Source organism: Lolium perenne, chromosome 7, assembly GCF_019359855.2.
Source record: "Lolium perenne isolate Kyuss_39 chromosome 7, Kyuss_2.0, whole genome shotgun sequence".
NCBI lineage: Eukaryota > Viridiplantae > Streptophyta > Magnoliopsida > Poales > Poaceae > Lolium > Lolium perenne.
The window spans coordinates 228,943,827-228,965,094 of NC_067250.2; the positions used below are offsets into that span (position 1 = coordinate 228,943,827).

A 21,268-nucleotide genomic window follows, 5' to 3' on the forward strand; every position below is an offset into this window, starting at 1 on the left:
TTGTTGTCTCAGGCCACAAGAAAAATGAGAACAGTAAACAACACTCTCGGTAGCTAACTAAACACTAAACAATAAACAAGACTTCTTTGAGTACTGTCTTGCTTGACAAATGAAAATGCAGTATTAATGTTATTCCACTGAATAAGTTTCACACAGAAAACAGTCATTCAGTTTTTGCATGCAAGTAAATTAAAAAGATCAGTATAAATCAAAGAGCTTTGTAGCACGTATCAACATTGACAAAAATGAATGTTGAAGGAAAAAAATCAAGATCAATGTAGCAAACAGCTTCACATCTTCCTAAGATTTTTCATCTCTAGGGATTAGTTAACCTCTGCTTCAGCACGTGAGCAAAATCCTTCCTCGGAACCTCCTCTTCCTGGCGAGCACTAATATTCTTCAGCTTCACCTTCCCGTCCCTTATCTCGGACTGACCAACTATCACCATCCATGGAATTCCTGACTGTGTCGCGTATCTTATGTGGTCTTGCACCCTGGTGCTGAGCTTGATCTCCGCTTTTATCTCAGCCCTCCACAGCTCGCTTGCGAGCTCGGCTGCCAATGTAAGGTCCTTCCCTAGAATCGACAGCAAAACCTCCGTCTCGGTGGTCCGGGTCTCCTGTGATATTAGAATTTTAATCCGCTATTCCAACTTGATAACGACTCGATGGAAATTGGCAGGGGCATTGAGGAATATACCTGGTTCTTTTCTTTCTCCTGTTCTTCCATGATCGCAAAGACTCTTTCCATTCCAAGGCTGACGCCAACAGCGGGGACTTGCTTGCCAGCAACAATATCACCCACTAGGTTGTCGTAACGGCCACCAGCCGCAATGGAGCCAACCTATTGCAACAGAGTTATCACATGAATCAAATGAAGAGTCATTTCCTTTGTTGGAAAAATGATATTGGATAATGCATCAATGTGCAATAGAAGAAGCAATTGTAAAAATATGATTTGAGGTTCAGAATCCAGTGTATCGAGCAATCATAGCATAAAATGGTGACTATAACTGAAAACATAAATCAGTGTCTGTATGAAGTAATATGATTTCACAAAGTAAAATATGAGATTAACTGGGAACACTAACAAGGTAACAGGTGAGGCAAATATATGGATGAAAAATTCGAACCTGTGTGGTACCCTTGAACACAGCTTCATATATCACACCAGTATAGTAATCAAGGCCTCTGGCAAGGCTTAAATCAAAACTTATCACGTCTATCGCATTTGCTTTTTCTAGAGCTTTGAATAATATTTCCAATTCATTCAGTGCAACGACAGATCCATCATTCTCAATAAACTTGCTACCTTCCTTTCCGAGTTCCATCAGAACTTGTAGCGGTGGTCCTCTTGTCTTCACTAAATTGCCAATCTTTTCAGCGGTTTCATCTGATACACCCTTCTCTTCAACCTTTTTTTTTTTTGATAAAGGGAATATATTAATATCAGAAGATACCAATTACACCCAGCCTCTGCAATAACACAATGTCCTAATAACATTACAGATGCACACAGCCAAAAAGGAGAAAAAGAAAACTAAGAAATAAAAATCCCGCTACAGTATCCCAGACCCTAGCAACACTAATGCATCCACCACCAAGACAACATCTGAAATTCAGACTCTTCAAAAGCAACGTCTCCAAGACAAATAAATCCATACCAAGATCACGCACCATAAAAGTAGACCACCCATTTGAAACGAAGCAGAAAAAGGAGTTCGGATCCTTACCAGTTCCTTCTTCACCTCTTCGAATGTTAGTTTGTCGAGCTTGTCAATACTGGAGCAAACTGTTCTGAACTTCTCAGGGGGCACGCCACAAATCTCCAGCATTCCATCAAGCAGCTTTCTGTGATTTAGTTTTATCTCATACATGCCAATATCTAGCTTATCCAGCAATTCAGTCAAAACTTTGATAACCTCGAAATCTGCTTGCATGGGCTCGTACACTCCAGCAATGTCAAAGTCACATTGATAGAATTCTCGATATCTTCCCTTTGACGGTTTATCTCTCCTGTATACTTTTGCTATCTGGTATCTCCTCATTGTAGTTATGTGATTATTCATGGCAAGATACCGGGCAAATGGAACAGTCAGATCATACCGCAAAGAGCAGAGCTCACCGCCCTGCAGGTTATTTGTTCGTAAGACTTGAAACCATCAGCAATAAGAGAGCTTAATAAATGTAACGTCGGAGTATGCAAGGTACTAACAAAGGAATGACCAAATTATCGAATGCCCCGAATACTAAAAATTCTACTATGAACCTTGTCCAATACTAATAATTTAATATAAAGAACTGGCAACATGATAAATAAAACAAATTTCGGGATTTTCTACGAGACAAAACCTGTCCACTGCCATCTAATAAGTATGAAAAACGTTGAAACTGTACCTGATCAGCAAGGTCATATATCAACTTGGAGTCTTCACCATATTTGCTCATAAGGGTTTCTCTCAACTCAAATACAGGTGTATCAAGTGCAAGACCACCGTGCATCTTAAACACGCCTGTTACTATCGAAAACGCACGCTCCCGTATGGCCATTTGCCGTCCCGCAAAGTCACGTGTTCCCTAAAACGAGTAAGGATGAATAATAAGATAAACGAAGTACAAAACTGACAGACTACAGATGCTTCTAAAATCTACTCAATGTGTCATTGGAGCAGAAAGACAGTGGAGTAACAAACACGGACAGTGCTCCAAATATTTCTTACCTTTGGAATTTTAGGCAATCTCCTCTTCTCTTTCTTGTCCTCTAAAATCCCCTTGAGTTTTTCCACGAGGGTCTCAAATTCAGGGCGCCTGGGATCAAACAGCGACGACAGCTTGGTTCTCCAATCTTCAACCAGTGCTGCAGAGTTCACGCCGGGAACATCCTTTCCATCCGTGACATGATCCCTGAGCAGCATCAATACAGAAGAATTGCCATCCACGCTAGCTCGTGGCTTCTGGATTGTACTGTGGGCGGTTTCGATCACTGCTATGGCCACAGCTGCCTCCCACGCTAGGCAGCCTCTGAGCTTGAGCAACTGTTCGTGCACTCGCCCCAGGACGGACACGGCATCCGAATCAGTGATCATCTCAGCAAGCGTCCCCTTGAGGTCGCCGACATCGGCGCCACCGGCGGCAACGAGCTCCTCCCTGAGCCTGGCGTCGGCGATGGTCCCGGCGCAGAACCTCGCTCGATCGACGCTCATCTTGCACATAAAGTGCGCCGAGGTTGCGAATTGCGTCGCCAGCAGCATCAGAAGGTCCTCCTTCCCCTGACCGGCGTCCAGGTCGACGACCCGGACCTGCGCCGCGTCGAGCGCGCGCACTGCCTGACGGAAGTTCCCGTTCACGCTGGGCACGTCGGCGAAGGAGTTGGCGGAAGCGCCTCCGGCTTCGCGGGAGCCCGCGAGCCTGCTGGGCCCTCTTAGGAGCATCTTGAGGTCGGCGGCGACGTCGGCCTGGTCCTTGGTGGAGTAGCCTGAAGCGGGCGCGTCGAACGCCGCCGCGGAGTCCCATCGCGCGGCCTCGCAGGACAGCGCGGCGACGGCGTCGGCGACGCGGGCGAGGGGGGGCGCGCAGCACACAATCTCGGCTGCGACGGCGGCTAGGCCATCGGCCGTGGGTGAGGCGGGATTACCCATTGCCATTTTGGGGATAAATAAAGCAGGGCTAGTAGTGGATTCGATGGGGATGTTATAAACTTGGGCTTTCTTGACGGTTACTCTCAACGTGAACAAAATGCAAGGGCCAAGTTAGTTAACGGGTCGTCATTCTCTCTTCTTTTTTTCGGAAAAAGGAGTTGATAATATTAAAAAGAGAAGTCCACATAACTCCCACAAGTTTGAGGCGCTAACCCCCTAATTTTAAACTGGGCCAAATCACACCCCTAACTTTGCAAAACCTGGCAAATTAGCCCCAGAAGATGATTAGCGGTTTTAACACTGGTTTTGCGCCACGTCGGACTGGTTTTGGGCCACGTTAGCGCTTGGTCGAGTCGCACATGTGCGAGCCACCCGGTCGAGCCGCACCTCGTCCTCCCCTGGTTCTCACTCCGCTCACACCGCACCACAAGGCGGCGGCCCCGCCCTCATCCTCCCCAATTTCGCTCGCGCGGCGGCGACCGCCTCTCTCCATCTCCACCTCCGTCGACTCCTCCACCATCTCCACCTCCGTCGACTCCTCCACCGTCTCCACACCGACGGGATTTCCTCCGCCGTCCCTGTTTCACTCACGCGCTCCGGTCAGGCCGCCTCCCGTCCACCATTTCCTCCCGAATATCGACTACCTTCTCCTCCACCATCTCCGCCTCCGTCGCCAGCAATCCCGACGGCGATTTCTTCTGCCATCCCTCGTGCCAACAAACCCTAGGCGCGATGGAGATTGTTAGGAGGCAGTACGTGCATGCGGCGATGAAAGAAGGTCGAGATTGCTTCCGGGTAGATGAAAATGGACCTGTAGTAGTAGGAGAAGGCCACTTTTGCATATGGTTTCAGCAAGTTGAAGATGAATTAGCACAGAGCAATGGTGTATCCTTTTGGAGTACAAGTGTAGGCTGTAGCAATGTAGTAGGATTTTGGAGTAGAAGTTTGGGTTGTAAATTAGTAGGAGATGAATTGCTTTGCAATTTGGTAATCAGACAACTAATTATGTTCCTCACTCTTGCTATGAATATATGAAGCATTATGATGTCTCTCTTGTTGGCCGCGTTTGTCTTTGTCACTTCCTTCATTCTGATCTCAGTTTCTTTGTATGCTACATATCAGTGAATTGTTTTTTTATTCATGCTTGTCCATATAGCTAATGGATATCAGTGAATTGATTTTCTGAACTTATCTAGCACATGTGTGTATTTGTCTTCAATCAGACCGTAACTCTAGGATATATTTGTGCAGGTTCACAAGGTACTTACTACAAGATCAGAAGCTTATTAAATTGCTGTCAAATTCTTAATGTAATGCTTACTATGAGATCAGAAGCTTATTATGATAATGCATACAATTATTTAGGTGCCGCCCATATATGGCCACCATCGGCACCGTATGCACATCATTTATGTGGTTTACAATTGGACAACATTTAGATTAAATAGTGGACATCATTTAGGTGTTTATGTCGATATAATTCCTGCATCATTTAATATGGAACATGTTGACAACATTTTGGTGTTTATGTCCATAACATTCTTGTATCAAGAAGAAACACCACATATGTACCATGAACAAACAACATATATAAACCGAACTATGATATAAAATAAAGTATATGCAGCACATAATCCTCTCACAATTAACATAACATATGTGAAAAACTAAAACTCAAATATGTGCCAAATTAAAACAACAAATCTGAGACAAATTTAACACAAAAACTAGGACTAGTATTATCCTTCTCCACGTGCACCTTCATTCTGATTCACCCATAAGTACCATTTTAGTCTCCCTTCCTTTGGCACTGCTTGTGTGACAACATCAGACATGAGAATCGTTTCTCTCCTTGCTACTTGACTTGATGGTTGACTACATGAGTGACTAGCTGATGCTTGACTTGATGGTTGACTAGATGATGGCACTTGCTTCTGTTTTGGAGGAATAAAAGACCTACTGGCAGAAGGCATGTGTGACGCAGTAGCAGATTGTCGATGCGCCTGAACCTTATGTTGGGCAGAAGCTTGGTGTGGCGTAGGAACATGTTCTGTAGCAGGAACAGGTTGTGGAGTTGCTTTCTTCCTTGGTCTTGTAGGCTTCTCATGATATAAGACATGTCTCTCTTGAGGTTGGTGCCGTGATGTACTAGATGATGACTCCTGCAGCAAATAATTTAGGTAATCAAATATACACATGGAACAAATTTCAAAGGAGCAACAAAATATACTAGCAGCAAAATATTACACAACTTAGCTGTTGTTTTTGATTGCTTTCTCTTAGCACTCCTGGCTGCTTTTTTCTGGTGTGCATGCTCCCTAACAACATCTGGGTTACATGTGCACTTCCTTTTGTTATGGTTTAAACCTCCACATGCTGAGCATTTAATTACGTAACCTTTCCTTGAAAATTTATCACCCTTTGGTTTTTCTTGCTCTTCTCTTCTCCTCCCTGTTTGTGGCCGTCCAGGCATTTTCTTTTTCTATGGTGGAAAAGGCCTAGGATTTGGAGCTAACGAATATTGAGTTTTGCCCTCTACAGGTTGCAACACATGGTTGTACACCTGCTCATACAGCTCGATCCTATAACAAGGTGCCTTAAACTCATCAATCTCTTTTCGAAGATAGTAAATAACACTGATAGCATGGCAATAAGGCAATCCAGATAGGTCCCAATATATGCAGCTGCAAGTTCTTCTGTCCAAGTTGACAGTAAACCTTCTGTGAGTCCCTTCTGCAACCTCAAATCCATCATCTCCATTGTATAAAACATTTCATATGTTGGATCTCTTGATATTTAGCTTGAGTTTCTTGAATATGTTGGGACATATTGTACCATGACAGTCTTGCGACTTGTGCTTATTTTCTGCTATTCGAATCATGCCCTTCCTCCTGATGATCTCCATGGAGGTGATAACTGGGTAATATCTAGGTCTCATTATTGAATTGTTGAAGGACTCGCACATATTATTGTCAACATAATCGCAATAGGAACCTAGCCTGAAATTGGCTCTACACCAATGATCAGGCACAGTTTTCATCATATCTTTTGCACCAGCTTGTGTTTTCTGTGCTAGCTTTGCCCTATTGTAGTTGAATGTATCTTGTCACTGGATTTAGCACAAGCCCAAAACATTTTTTTTGTAAAACCTTGTCTCTGTGCTCCTTTCTCCAATTCGCATAGATGTGCCTCGCACACATTCTAAGTTCTGCATTTGGAATAATCTCATTGACTGCCTTGATAAGGCCTTTTTGTTGATCAGATATAATAACCCATCCATCACCTTGGTTGTTGATCTGTATATCTTTTTGAAGGAGTGACAAAAACCAGTACCAACTATCATAGTTTTCTCCTTCAATTGTAGCCCAAGCAATAGGGTACATTTGGTTGTTAGGATCTCTTCCAACTGCACTTAGGATCTGACCAGTGAATGGACCTTTCAGAAAATACCCATCCAAGCCAACAACTCTTCTACAGCCAACAAGGAAACCTCTTTTGCAACCTTCCAGACAGACATACATTCTTTCAAATACAGGCTTGTCAGTCACATCAGGGTTCAAGGTGACAGCAACTGTGCTTCCGGGGTTGCTTCTCACCAATTCCATGTGGTACTCAAACACTCTGTCATATTCTCCAGTTGTGTTATCAATAAGCATGTCCATAATTTTTTTAGCTCTTTTGCACTTTGATTCACTAACATCAGCAAGTAAATCTTCTAGCACAACTTCCTGCATCTTATGAATCCTCCAACCAGGATTATCCTTGATCTCCCTAAAATACTTCTCTGCTATTACTGCACTAGTAACAAGCTTATTGTTTCTCCTTTCTACACATCAATGCACATTGTTGTACCTACTGACTTTGAACCACTATGACCTGCTGGGTACAAGTGATACATATATGCTCCATGGACAACTGACCCAACTGCATTCCGCAAGAACTCTTGTCCTCTCATCTTTGGGAAAAGTCAAATGATGGTGCTCCTTCAATCCATAATTGATAAGTTCTTGTTTGAACTGTCTACTGTCAGTGAAGCTTTGCCCAACTTCAAACTCTTTCACCTGAGCACTCTCATCATATACTCTGTGTTTGGTCTTCCTTGTTCTCACTTCTCCATCACTATCTTCATCGAACGAAAGATCATCATCAGTGTCAAAGCACTCACTTCCCTCTTCTTGTTCTTTAATATTCTCTGGAACAATGAACTCTTCTTTCACTTTAGCCATGTCCTCTCCAAGAATTTGCCTTCTAACACTCTCCTTCAATTCTTCTACATACTTCCTGTAGAATATGGCCTCATCATCGTTGGCACTACTATCTCCACTGTCTGCTTCATGAACATTCTCATAGTCGCTATCTGATCTGTCCTTAGCATCATCTCCTTCATGTGCACTCTCAATTTGGATTCCTTTGCCTTTGTCCTGTAGATTCATTGGTGCCCTCACAACTGGCATTTTTCTTGCTACATTTGGAACAATTTAGTTAAGTAATTGCTGATCAAGTTGCTCAATTTGCCTCCCTTCTGCCTGCTCATACTCAACTTGGTGCACATGATCCAATTTAATCTGCATAAACTCAAGCTGGCGCTCATGCTGAACTTGCTGCGCTTCTTTCTGCTCTTTTGTCATTGCTCCTTGCTCCTCAAATCCACCTTCTTCATCTGAACTAGAAAATGCAGTTATTTTTGGACTAACTGCAAAGATGTCAACATAACCATCTGCAACTCTATTCACATGCCGAACCATGTTTATGACATTTGTGGTGTGAACAAGGCTGCACATGAAATTCAAATTTCTCTCCTTTTCAATCAGTCTCCAACTTAGAGTGGTCTCTTCCAAATCTTCATCACAAATTGCCATATAATCATGTAGATACCTCTTGAGGGCTTCTATCGACATGTTTTTAATGGGCACGGATGAGAAGCCACTCTTTCCCCCAATATAGTTCCACTCCTTCCCATCATATTCCATTCTCCCACGAACATGGAATCAAACACAAAGATTCTCCATCCTACAAGAAGACAAAAATTTGTAACTTTAGACTAATTTGCACATGTTACTAAACTTATCTGAATTTACTGTAAAAAGACAACCTTTTTTAAGGCCAAAGATAGATTTCACCTAAACATAAATTACTACACAATTCTACACAATTTCTATGCCAACCCCATCATCCAATACAGTCCAAAAGTTCATAAACCTATACAGATCAAGCACGTGATCATCGAATTATGATGAAACAGCCAATTCACTCCAATAGGAACAAAGGAAACTACCAATACAGTCATGGGACGGGTGCGAAGGGATCATGTTCAGTATGGAGAGGGTACCTAATTGTCCGCGCCCCATGGAAGACACCGATCGTCCACCGTCTCGCTGGTTAGAAATAATTGTCGCTGCCGTCTCGGAGGTGGAGGCGCGACTGTACTGGAGAGAAGAAAATGTCATCACGGGGCTGCACAGAGAGAACGGAGAGGATGAACGAAGGAGCGCGGTGGATGTCTTACCTCGTCACCTCATCGGCGTCGCCGGGTAGCAGACGCCAGAGCAGCGTCGAGAGTTCCCTCTCTGTGATGCGTGATACGTCTCCAACGTATCTATAATTTCTGATGTTCCATGCTTGTTTTATGACAATACCTACATGTTTTGCTCACACTTTATAATGTTTTTATGCGTTTTCCGAAACTAACCTATTAACAAGATGCCGAAGTGCCAGTTCCTGTTTTCTGCTATTTTTGGTTCCAGAAAGGCTGTTCGGGCAATATTCTCGGAATTCAACGAAACGAAGACCAAACATCATAATTCACCGAGACGGACCAGAATACCGAAGGGGAGACGGAGAGGAGGCCCAGGGCCCCCACACCACAGGGCCGCGCGGGCAGGCCCCTGGCCGTGCTGGCCTATCGGGAGGGCGCCCTGGTGCCCCTCCTGCGCCGCCTCTTCGACCTAAAAACGCGATACGAATTGACGAAACTCCAGAAAGACTCCAGGGGCGCCGCCGCCATCGCGAAACTCCAATTCGGAGGACAGAATCTCTGTTCCGGCACCCTGCCGGGACGGGGAAGTGCCCCCGAAAGCCATCTCCATCGACGCCACCGCCTCCATCATGCCCCGTGAGTAGTTCCCCCATGGACTACGGGTTCTAACAGTAGCTAGTTGGTACTCTCTCTCCCATGTACTGACACACGTACAGCACGCGACCGTTGGGAACCCCAAGTGGAAGGTGTGATGCGTACAGCAGTAAGTTTCCCTCAGTTAGAAACCAAGGTTTATCGAACCAGTAGGAGTCAAGAAGCACGTTGAAGGTTGATGGCGGCGAGAGGTAGTGCGGCGCAACACCAGGGATTCCGGCGCCAACGTGGAACCTGCACAATACAACCAAAGTACTTTGCCCCAACGAAACAGTGAGGTTGTCAATCTCACCGGCTTGCTGTAACAAAGGATTAGATGTATAGTGTGGATGATGATTGTTTGCAGAGAACAGTAGAACAAGTATTGCAGTAGATTGTATTCGATGTAAAGGAATGGACCGGGGTCCACAGTTCACTAGAGGTGTCTCTCCCATAAGATAAATAGCATGTTGGGTGAACAAATTACAGTTGGGCAATTGACAAATAGAGAGGGCATGACAATGCACATACATGATATGATGAGTATAGTGAGATTTAATTGGGCATTACGACAAAGTACATAGACCGCTATCCAGCATGCATCTATGCCTAAAAAGTCCACCTTCAGGTTATCATCCGAACCCCTTCCAGTATTAAGTTGCAAACAACAAACAATTGCATTAAGTATGGTGCGTAATGTAATCAATAACTACATCCTCGGACATAGCATCAATGTTTTATCCCTAGTGGCAACAGCACATCCACAACCTTAGAACTTTCTGTCACACCGTCCTGCATTTAATGGAGGCATGAACCCACTATCGAGCATAAATACTCCCTCTTGGAGTTAAGAGTAAAAACTTGGCCAGAGCCTCTACTAATAACGGAGAGCATGCAAGATCATAAACAACACATAGATAGATTGATAATCAACATAACATAGTATTCTCTATCCATCGGATCCCAACAAACACAACATATAGCATTACAGATAGATGATCTTGATCATGTTAGGCAGCTCACAAGACCCGACAATGAAGCATAATGAGGAGAATACAACCATCTAGCTACTGCTATGGACCCATAGTCCAGGTGTGAACTACTCACTCATCACTCCGGAGGTGACCATGGCGGTGTAGAGTCCTCCGGGAGATGAATCCCCTCTCCGGCAGGGTGCCGGAGGCGATCTCCTGAATCCCCCGAGAAGGGATTGGCGGCGGCGGCATCTCTGGAAGGTTTTCCGTATCGTGGCTCTCGGTACTGGGGGTTTCGCGACGAAGACTATATGTAGGCGGAAGGGCAGGTCAGGGGGCCACACGGGGGCCCCACACAGTAGGTCGGCGCGGCCAAGGGCTGGGCCGCGCCGCCCTGGTGTCTGGGCACCTCGTGGCCCCACTTCGTGACTCCTTCGGTCTTCTGGAAGCTTCGTGTGAAAATAGGCCCCTGGGCGTTGATTTCGTCAAATTCCGAGAATATTTCCTTACTAGGATTTCTGAAACCAAAAACAGCAGAAAACAGCAACTGGCTCTTCGGCATCTCGTTAATAGGTTAGTGCCGAAAAATGCATAAATATGACATAAAGTATGCATAAAACATGTAGATATCATCAATAATGTGGCATGGAACATAAGAAATTATCGATATGTCAGAGACGTATCATGTACTTCAATACAATGATCTCATGAGCTGCCTTACATGATTGAGATCCATCTGATGTAATCGGTGTTGTGTTTGTTGGGATCCGATGGATGATACATTATGATTAGTCTATCTATAAAGTTTGTGAAGTTATTGTTGCTGCAATCTTGTTATGCTTAATGCTTGTCACTAGGGCCCGAGTGGCATGATCTTAGATTTAAGCTCTATAATTATTGCTTAGATTGTATCTACAAGTTGTTTGCACATATTGCTGTCCGGAACCCGAGGCCCCAAAGTGACAGAAATTGGGACAACCGGAGGGGAAGGCTGTGATATGAGGATCACATGTTTTCACCAAGTGTTAATGCTTTGCTCTATTAAAAGGAGTACCTTAATAGCCAGTAGATTCCCTTGAGGCCTGGCTGCCACCAGCTGGTAGGACAAAAGATGTTGTACAAGTTTCTCATTGCGAGCACGTATGACTATATATGGAAAGCATGCCTACATGATTAATAATCTTGATGTTCTGTCTTAATGCTTTCAATCCTATCAATTGCCCAACTGTAATTTGTTCACCCAACACTTGTCACTTGTTATTGGAGAGTTACCACTAGTGAAGATCGCTGGGAACCCCGGTCCATCTCTCATCATCATATACTCGTTCTATGTCATTGGAAGTAGTATCAACTATTTTCTGGTGCCATTGCCTCTGTGTTCTTATTCGCTGCTGTTATTCTTGTTACTATTGCTCTCATATTACTACTGCTTTCACATCACCCCTGTTACTAGTGCTTTTCCAGGTGCAGCTGAACTGACAACTCAGTTGTTAAGGCTTATAAGTATTCTTTACCTCCCCTTGTGTCGAATCAATAAATTTGGGTTTTACTTCCCTCGAAGACTGTTGCGCCCTATACTTGTGGGTTATCAAGACTATTTTCTGGCGCCCCGGGGAGGCATAGCTCTACTCATAAGTTCACCTGGGGAGTACACTCTACCTCTCTCTCTCTCTGTTTTTATTTTATTTTATTTTGTTTTGCTTAGTTTACTTTTGTTTTGCTTAGTTTATTTCTGTCTAGTATTATTTTTCTTAGTTTACTTTTGCTTAGTTTCTTTTTGTCCTGTTTTATCATATATCCAAAAATCCATAAAAATTTGAAAAATCTAAAAATTAAAAACTGTTGTTATGGAAGAACGCATAACCATGTTGGAGCTTATAGAATATTATAATAATTATAGAGAATCAAGAACGGGTAAAGTCATGAGTGCTGTGATAGAAAAATTGAATACAATTGCTAAAATCTTGCTTAAACGCTATGATATAAATTGTTGCTCTAAAGAGGATACTAAATATCTGAAATTTCAATGTGGCTTTAGTGAAGAAGTTTTAATTAAGAACTACAATTGGAATAACTATATTCATCTCGGGTTCGAAGAGGTAGAACAATTTGTCTTATTTATGGGAGCCTCTGAGATAGAATCCTTCATGGCTAAAAATTATGAAACTTGTGTTGTTTGTAAGGACCTTAAAGATTATGTCTCTTCTATCCTTAATTTTTGCATAGAAAGTTACAGCGATAATCCTTATATTATTGATTATAAAGAGAGACTCATTAATGCACAAGAATGCACTCACAATTTGCAGGAACCTGTGGAGGAGGAAATTGATGAACCTGAAAGCTCATTGGATGAAAAAGAAGAGGAGAGTGATGAACAAAACAAGGAAGAATGGATTAGCTACCCATGCCAACCTTCTAATGAGAGTAACTCTTTATCTCTTACACTATTTAATTGTCCTCCATCCTTACCAAAGGAGGTTGAATGTTATGTTCCTGTGGATTCTCTTGAAATAGTACCTATGAGTAAAACTTGTGAGAATAATTATGCTACTGTTATCTATGATAATTCTATTTTGATAAATCTTATGATAATGCTTTGTTTGTGCCTGATGTCGAAATGCATGGTACTAAAGAGTTTTGCGTAGCAAATGTTTATGATAAAGCTCTAGATGATGGTCCTATATTACTTGATAATATTAATTGTACTACTAATGAAAATGGGATTGGAGAAGTCTTGACTTTATCTATGAGTCCCATATCTCTTGAGATTGATCAATCATCTTGTTATATTATTGATAAAAGTGGGTTTGAAAGTTTTAATCCCATTATTTTTGAGCTTGATAAAAATTATGTGTTTATGGATCATGAAAAGCATGCTTTATGTGATAGTTATATTGTTGAGTTTATTCATGAAGCTACTGAAAATTATTATGAGAGAGGAAAATATGGTTGTAAAAATTTGCATGGTACTAAAACACCTCTCTATACGCTGAAAATTTTGAAGTTACTCTTGTTTTATCTTCTTATGCTTGTCACTTTGTTCTTGATGAATTTATTTGTGTACAAGATTCCTATGAATAGGAAGAGGGTTAGACTTAAATGTGTTTTGAATTTGATTTTTGATGCTCTCTTTTGCTTCAACTCTTATTTCCTGCGAGTGCATCATTAAAATTGCTGAGCCCATCTTAATGGCTATAAAGAAAGCACTTCTTGGGAGATAACACATGTGTTTATTTTGCTACTATTTTGTTGTGTCTTGGAAGTTGTTACTACTGTAGCAACCTCTCCTTATATTTATTTTATTGCATTATTGTGCCAAGTGAAGTCTCTAATAGAAGGTTGATACTAGATTTGGATTTCTGCGCAGAAACAGATTTCTATCTGTCACGAATTTGGGCAGGGTTCTCTGTAGGTAACTCAGAAAAACCTGCCAATTTACGTGCGTGTTCCTCAGATATGTACGCAACTTTCATTAGTTTTGATTTTTCTGATTTGAGCAACGGAAGTACCTCTCAAAAATTTGTCTTTACTGGCTGTTCTGTTTTGGCAGATTCTGTCTCTGTTTTTTGCATTGTCTCTTGTGGACTTTAAGCAAGGCTTTCTAGATGTGGAGAGCTGTAGCTAATGTTTTATTGAGTTCTTGCAATGTGTCACTACAGGACCAAGGTGGATTAAAGTTTTTTGAGTACTAACCCCTCTAATGAAGTTTATGAGAAGTTTGGTGTGAAGGAAGTTTTCAAGGGTCAAGAGAGGAGGATGATATATGATCAAGAAGAGTGAAAAGTCTAAGCTTGGGGATGCCCCCGTGGTTTATCCCTTCATATTTCAAGAAGACTCAACCGTCTAAGCTTGGGGATGCCCAAGGCATCCCCTTCTTCATCAACAATTTATCAGGTTTCTTCTATTGAAACTATATTTTTATTCGGTCACATCTTATGTGCTTTACTTGGAGCGTCTGTGTGTTTTTACTTTTGTTTTGTTTGAATAAGATCGGATCCTAGCAATCCTTGTGTGGGAGAGAGACACGCTCCGCTTTTTCATATGAACACTTGTGTTCTTCGTTTTACTTCTAATGTTCAATGGTAAAAGTTGGAAGCTATTGCACTTATTGTTATTTGGTTGGAAACAGAAAATGCCTCATATTGTCTTGGATAATTTGATACTTGGCAATTGTTTTGAGCTCTCAAGTAGATCATGCTTAAGCTTGCATCATGTAGTTTGAACCTATTAGTGGAGAACTACCGTAAAGCTTGTTGAAATTGGTTTGCATGATTGGTCTCTCTAAGGTCTAGATATTTTCTGGTAAAAGTGTTTGAGCAACAAGGAAGACAGTGTAGAGTCTTATAATGCTTGCAATATGTTCTTATGTAAGTTTTGCTGTACCGGTTCATACTTGTGTTTGCTTCAAATAACCTTGCTAGCCAAAGCCTTGTACTGAGAGGGAATGCTTCTCGTGCATCCAAAACCTTGAGCCAAAACCTATGCCATGTGTGTCCACCATACCTACCTACTATGTGGTATTTCCTGCCATTCCACGTAAATACTTCATGTGCTACCTTTAAACAATTCAAAATTTATCATCTCTTATTTGTGTCAATATTTTATAGCTCATGAGGAAGTATGTGGTGTTTTATCTTTCAATCTTGTTGGGCAGCTTTCACCAATGGACTAGTGGCTTCATCCGCTTATCCAATAATTTTGCAAAAAGAGCTGGCAACGGGGTTCCCAGCCCCAATTAATCACAAATAGACACTCCTCCATGGTATGTGAAATGTTGGAAGACACTCCCCCAGATTCACGGAGACATGAACCCACTATCGAGCATAAATACTCCCTCTTAGAGTTAAGAGTAAAAACTTGGCCAGAGCCTCTACTAATAACGGAGAGCATGCAAGATCATAAACAACACATAGATATAAATTGATAATCAACATACCATAGTATTCTCTATCCATCGGATCCCAACAAACACAACATATAGCATTACAGATAGATGATCTTGATCATGTTAGGCAGCTCACAAGACCCGACAATGAAGCATAATAAAGAGAAGACAACCATCTAGCTACTGCTATGGACCCATAGTCCAGGGGTGAACTACTCACTCATCACTCCGGAGGCGACCATGGCGGTGTAGAGTCCTCCGGGAGATGAATCCCCTCTCCGGCAGGGTGCCGGAGGCGATCTCCTGAATCCCCCGAGATGGGATTGGCGGCGGCGGCGTCTCTGGAAGGTTTTCCGTATCGTGGCTCTTGGTACTGGGGTTTTCGCGACGAAGACTATATGTAGGCGGAAGGGCAGGTCAGGGGGGCACACGGGGGCCCCACACAGTAGGTCGGCGTGGCCAAGGGCTGGGCCGCGCCGCCCTGGTGTCTGGGCACCTCGTGGCCCCACTTCGTGACTCCTTCGGTCTTCTGGAAGCTTCGTGTGAAAATAGGCCCCTGGGCGTTGATTTCGTCCAATTCCGAGAATATTTCCTTACTAGGATTTCTGAAACCAAAAACAGCAGAAACAAGAATCGGCTCTTCGGCATCTCGTTAATAGGTTAGTGCCGGAAAATGCATAAATATGACATAAAGTATGCATAAAACATGTAGATATCATCAATAATGTGGCATGGAACATAAGAAATTATCAATACGTCGGAGATGTATCAGCATCCCCAAGCTTAGTTTCTGCTCGTCCCGAGCAGGTAAACGATAACAAAGATAATTTCTGGAGTGACATGCCATCATAACCTTGATCATACTATTGTAAGCATATGTAATGAATGCAGCGATCCAAACAATGTAAATGACATGAGTAAACAAATGAATCATATAGCAAAGACTTTTCATGAATAGTACTTCAAGACAAGCATCAATAAGTCTTGCATAAGAGTTAACTCATAAAGCAATAATTCATAGTAGAGGTATTGAAGCAACACAAAGGAAGATGAAGTTTTAGCGGTTGCTTTCAACTTATAACATGTATATCTCATGGATATTTGTCAATGTAAAGTAATATAACAAGTGCAATATGCAAGTATGTAGGAATCAATGCACAGTTCACACAAGTGTTTGCTTCTTGAGGTGGAGAGAAATAGGTGAACTGACTCAACATAAAAGTAAAAGAAATGCCCTTCGCAGAGGGAAGCATCGATTGCTATATTTGTGCTAGAGCTTTGATTTTGAAAACAAGAAACAATTTTGTCAACGGTATTAATAAAGCATATGTGTTATGTAAATTATATCCTACAAGTTGCAAGCCTCATGCATAGTATACTAATAGTGCCCGCACCTTGTCCTAATTAGCTCGGATTACCTGGATTATCATTGCAATGCACATGTTTTAACCAAGTGTCACAAAGGGGTACCTCTATGCCGCCTGTACAAAGGTCTAAGGAGAAAGCTCGCATCGGATTTCTCGCTATTGATTATTCTCAACTTAGACATCCATACCGGGACAACATAGACAACAGATAATGGACTCCTCTTTTATGCATAAGCATGTAGCAACAATTAATTTTCTCATATGAGATTGAGGATATTTGTCCAAAACTGAAACTTCCACCATGGATCAAGGCTTTAGTTAGCGGCCCAATGTTCTTCTCTAACATTATGCATGCTCTAACCATTTTAGTGGTAAATCTCCCTTACTTCAGACAAGACGAACATGCATAGCAACTCACATGATATTCAACAAAGAGTAGTTGATGGCGTCCCCAGGAACATGGTTATCGCACAACAAGCAACTTAATAAGAGATAAAGTGCATAAGTACATATTCAATACCACAATAGTTTTTAGGCTATTTGTCCCATGAGCTATATATTGTAAAGGTAGAGGATAGAAATTTAAAGGTAGCACTCAAGCAATTTACTTTGGAATGGCGGAGAAATACCATGTAGTAGGTAGGTATGGTGGACACAAATGGCATAGTGGGTGGCTCAAGGATTTTGGATGCATGAGAAGTAATCCCTCTGATACAAGGCTTAGGCTAGCAAGGTTTATTTGAAACAAACACAAGGATGAAGCGGTGCAGCGAAACTCACATAAAAGACATATTGTAAACATTATAAGACTCTACATCGTCTTCCTTGTTGTTCAAACTCAATACTAGAAATTATCTAGACCTTAGAGAGACCAATTATGCAAACCAAATTTTAGCAAGATCTATGTATTTCTTCATTAATAGGTGCAAAGTATATGATGCAAGAGCTTAAACATGAGCACAACAATTGCCAAGTATCACATTATCCAAGACATTATAGCAATTACTACATGTATCATTTTCCGTTTCCAACCATATAACAATTTAACGAAGAAGAAACTTTCGCCATGAATATTATGAGTAAAGCCTAAGGACATATTTGTCCATATGCAACAGTGGAGCGTGTCTCTCTTCCACACAAAGAATGCTAGGATCCATTTTATTCAAACAAAACAAAAACAAAAACAAACCGACGCTCCAAGCAAAGTATGTGATGGAATAAAAATATAGTTTCACTAGAGGAACCTGATAATGTTGTCGATGAAGAAGGGGATGCCTTGGGCATCCCCAAGCTTAGACGCTTGAGTCTTCTTGATATATGCAGGGGTGAACCACCGGGGCATCCCCAAGCTTAGAGCTTTCACTCTCCTTGATCATGTTGTATCATCTCCCTCTCTTGATCCTTGAAAACTTCCTCCACACCAAACTCAAAACAACTCATTAGGGGGTTAGTGCACAATCAAAATTTACATGTTCAGAGGTGACACAATCATTCTTAACACTTCTGGACATTGCACAAAGCTACTGAAAGTCAATGGAATCGAAAAATCCATCAAGCATAGCAAAACAGGCAATGCGAAATAAAAGGCAGAATCTGTCAAAACAGAACAGTTCGTAAAGACGAATTTTATTGAGGCACCAGACTTGCTCAAATGAAAATCCTCAAATTTAATGAAAGTTGCGTACATATCTGAGGATCACTCACGTAAATTTTCATAATTTTCTGAGTTACCTACAGAGAATTAGTCCCAGATTCGTGACAGCAAAGAAATCTGTTTCTGCGCAGTAATCCAAATCTAGTATGAACCTTACTATCAACGACTTTACTTGGCACAATGATACGCGTACAGCACGCGTCCGTTGGGAACCCCAAGAGGAAGGTGTGATGCGTACAGCGGCAAGTTTTCCCTCAGTATGAAACCAAGGTTTATCGAACCAGTAGGAGCCAAGAAGCACGTGGAAGGTTGATGGCGGCGAGATGTAGTGCGGCGCAACACCAGGGATTCCGGCGCCAACGTGGAACCTGCACAACACAAACCAAGTACTTTGCCCCAACGAAACAGAGAGGTTGTCAATCTCACCGGCTTGCTGTAACAAAGGATTAGATGTATAGTGTGGATGATGATTGTTTGCAGAGAACAGTAGAACAATTGCAGTAGATTGTATTTCAGATGTAAAGAATTGGACCGGGGTCCATAGTTCACTAGAGGTGTCTCTCCCATAAGATAAATAGCATGTTGGGTGAACAAATTAAAGTTGGGCAATTGACAAATAGAGAGGGCATGACCATGCACATACATATTATGATGAGTATTGTGAGATTTAATTGGGCATTACGACAAAGTACATAGACCGCTATTCAGCATGCATCTATGCCTAAAAAGTCCACCTTCAGGTTATCATCCGAACCCCTTCCAGTATTAAGTTGCTAACAACAGACAATTGCATTAAGTATGGTGCGTAATGTAATCAATAACTACATCCTCGGACATAGCATCAATGTTTTATCCCTAGTGGCAACAGTACATCCATAACCTTAGAGGTTTCTCGGTCCCAGATTCACGGAGACATGAACCCACTATCGAGCATAAATACTCCCTCTTGGAGTTAAGAGTAAAAACTTGGCCAGAGCCTCTACTAATAACGGAGAGCATGCAAGATCATAAACAACACATAGATATAAATTGATAATCAACATACCATAGTATTCTCTATCCATCGGATCCCAACAAACACAACATATAGCATTACAGATAGATGATCTTGATCATGTTAGGCAGCTCACAAGATCCGACAATGAAGCACATAAGGAGAAGACAACCATCTAGCTACTGCTATGGACCCATAGTCCAGGGGTAGACTACTCACTCATCACTCCGGAGGTGATCATGGCGGTGTAGAGTCCTCCGGGAGATGAATCCCCTCTCCGGCAGGGTGCCGGAGGCGATCTCCTAAATCCCCCGAGATGGGATTGGCGGCGGCGTCTCTGGAAGGTTTTCTGTATTGTGGCTCTCGGTACTGGGGGTTTCGCGATGAAGGCTATTTGTAGGTGGAAGGGCAGGTCAGGGGGCCACACGAGGGGCCCAGATGACAGGGCCGCGCGGCCAAGACCTGGGCTGCGCCGCCCTGTGGTCTGGCCACCTCGTGGCCCCACTTCGTTGACTCTCCGGTCTTCTGGAAGCTTCGTGTGAAAATAGGCCCCTGGGCATTGATTTGGTCCAATTCCGAGAATATTTCCTTACTAGGATTTCTGAAACAAAAAACAGCAGAAAATAGCAACTGGCTCTTCGGCATCTCGTTAATAGGTTAGTTCCAGAAAATGCATAAATATGATGTAAAGTATGCATAAAACATGTAGATATCATCAATAATGTGGCATGGAACATAAGAAATTATCGATACGTCGGAGACGTATCAGCATCCCCAAGCTTAGTTTCTGCTCGTCCCGAGCAGGTAAACGATAACAAAGATAATTTCTGGAGTGACATGCCATCATAAATTTGATCATACTATTGTAAAGCATATGTAATGAATGCAGCGATCAAAACAATGTAAGTGACATGATAAACAATTGAATCATATAGCAAAGACTTTTCATGAATAGTACTTCAAGACAAGCATCAATAAGTCTTGCATAAGAGTTAACTCATAAATCAATAATTCATAGTAAAGGTATTGAAGCAACACAAAGGAAGATGAAGTTTCAGCGGTTGCTTTCAACTTATAACATGTATATCTCATGGATATTGTCAATGTAAAGTAATATAACAAGTGCAATATGCAAGTATGTAGGAATCAATGCACAGTTCACACAAGTGTTTGCTTCTTGAGGTGGAGAGAAATAGGTGAACTGACTCAACATAAAAGTAAAAGAATGGTCCTTCAAAGAGGAAAGCATCGATTGCTATATTTGTGCTAGAGCTTTTTATTTTGAAAACATATAGAGATCATAAAAGTAAAATTTTGAGAGGTGTTTGTTGTTGTCAACGAATGGTAGTGGGCACTCTAACCCCCTTGCCAGGCAAACCTTCAAAGAGCGGCTCCCATTTTTTTATTTTTGTGTGGCACTCCTTCCAACCTTTCTTTCACAAACCATGGCTAACCGAATCCTCGGGTGCCTGCCAACAATCTCATACCATGAAGGAGTGCCTTTTTATTTTAGTTTTATTATGATGACACTCCTCCCCACCTTTGCTTTCTCAAGCCATGGCTAACCGAATCCTTCGGGTGCCGTCCAGCAATCACATACCATGGAGGAGTGTCTATTTTTATTAATTAATTTGGGACTGGGAATCCC

General features: G+C 42.2%; 1 protein-coding gene across 1 annotated transcript; it reads right to left on the reverse strand.

Moving 5' to 3' along the window:
- Positions 1-204: 204 nt before the first annotated feature.
- On the reverse strand, positions 205-3,679 carry LOC127313871 (histidine--tRNA ligase, cytoplasmic). Its single transcript, XM_051344351.2, has 6 exons — positions 2,720-3,679; positions 2,397-2,576; positions 1,733-2,128; positions 1,133-1,414; positions 700-843; positions 205-619 (listed from the first exon to the last, which is right to left on the reverse strand). The coding sequence occupies exons 1-6, from the start codon at positions 3,641-3,643 to the stop codon at positions 317-319; spliced, it is 2,229 nt and encodes a 742-aa protein (XP_051200311.1). The 5' UTR covers positions 3,644-3,679; the 3' UTR covers positions 205-316.
- Between the last annotated feature and the right edge of the window lie 17,589 nt (positions 3,680-21,268).

Excerpts from the sequence above, each read along its gene's own strand:
- LOC127313871 (XM_051344351.2), bottom strand. The coding sequence starts at position 3,643 with ATGGCAATGGGTAATCCCGCCTCACCCACGGCCGATGGCCTAGCCGCC. Across the intron at positions 2,129-2,396 it reads TATATGACCTTGCTGATCAG|GGCGGTGAGCTCTGCTCTTT; the intron begins GTACAGTTTCAA and ends AATAACCTGCAG. Across the intron at positions 620-699 it reads AGGAGAAAGAAAAGAACCAG|GAGACCCGGACCACCGAGAC; the intron begins GTATATTCCTCA and ends CTAATATCACAG.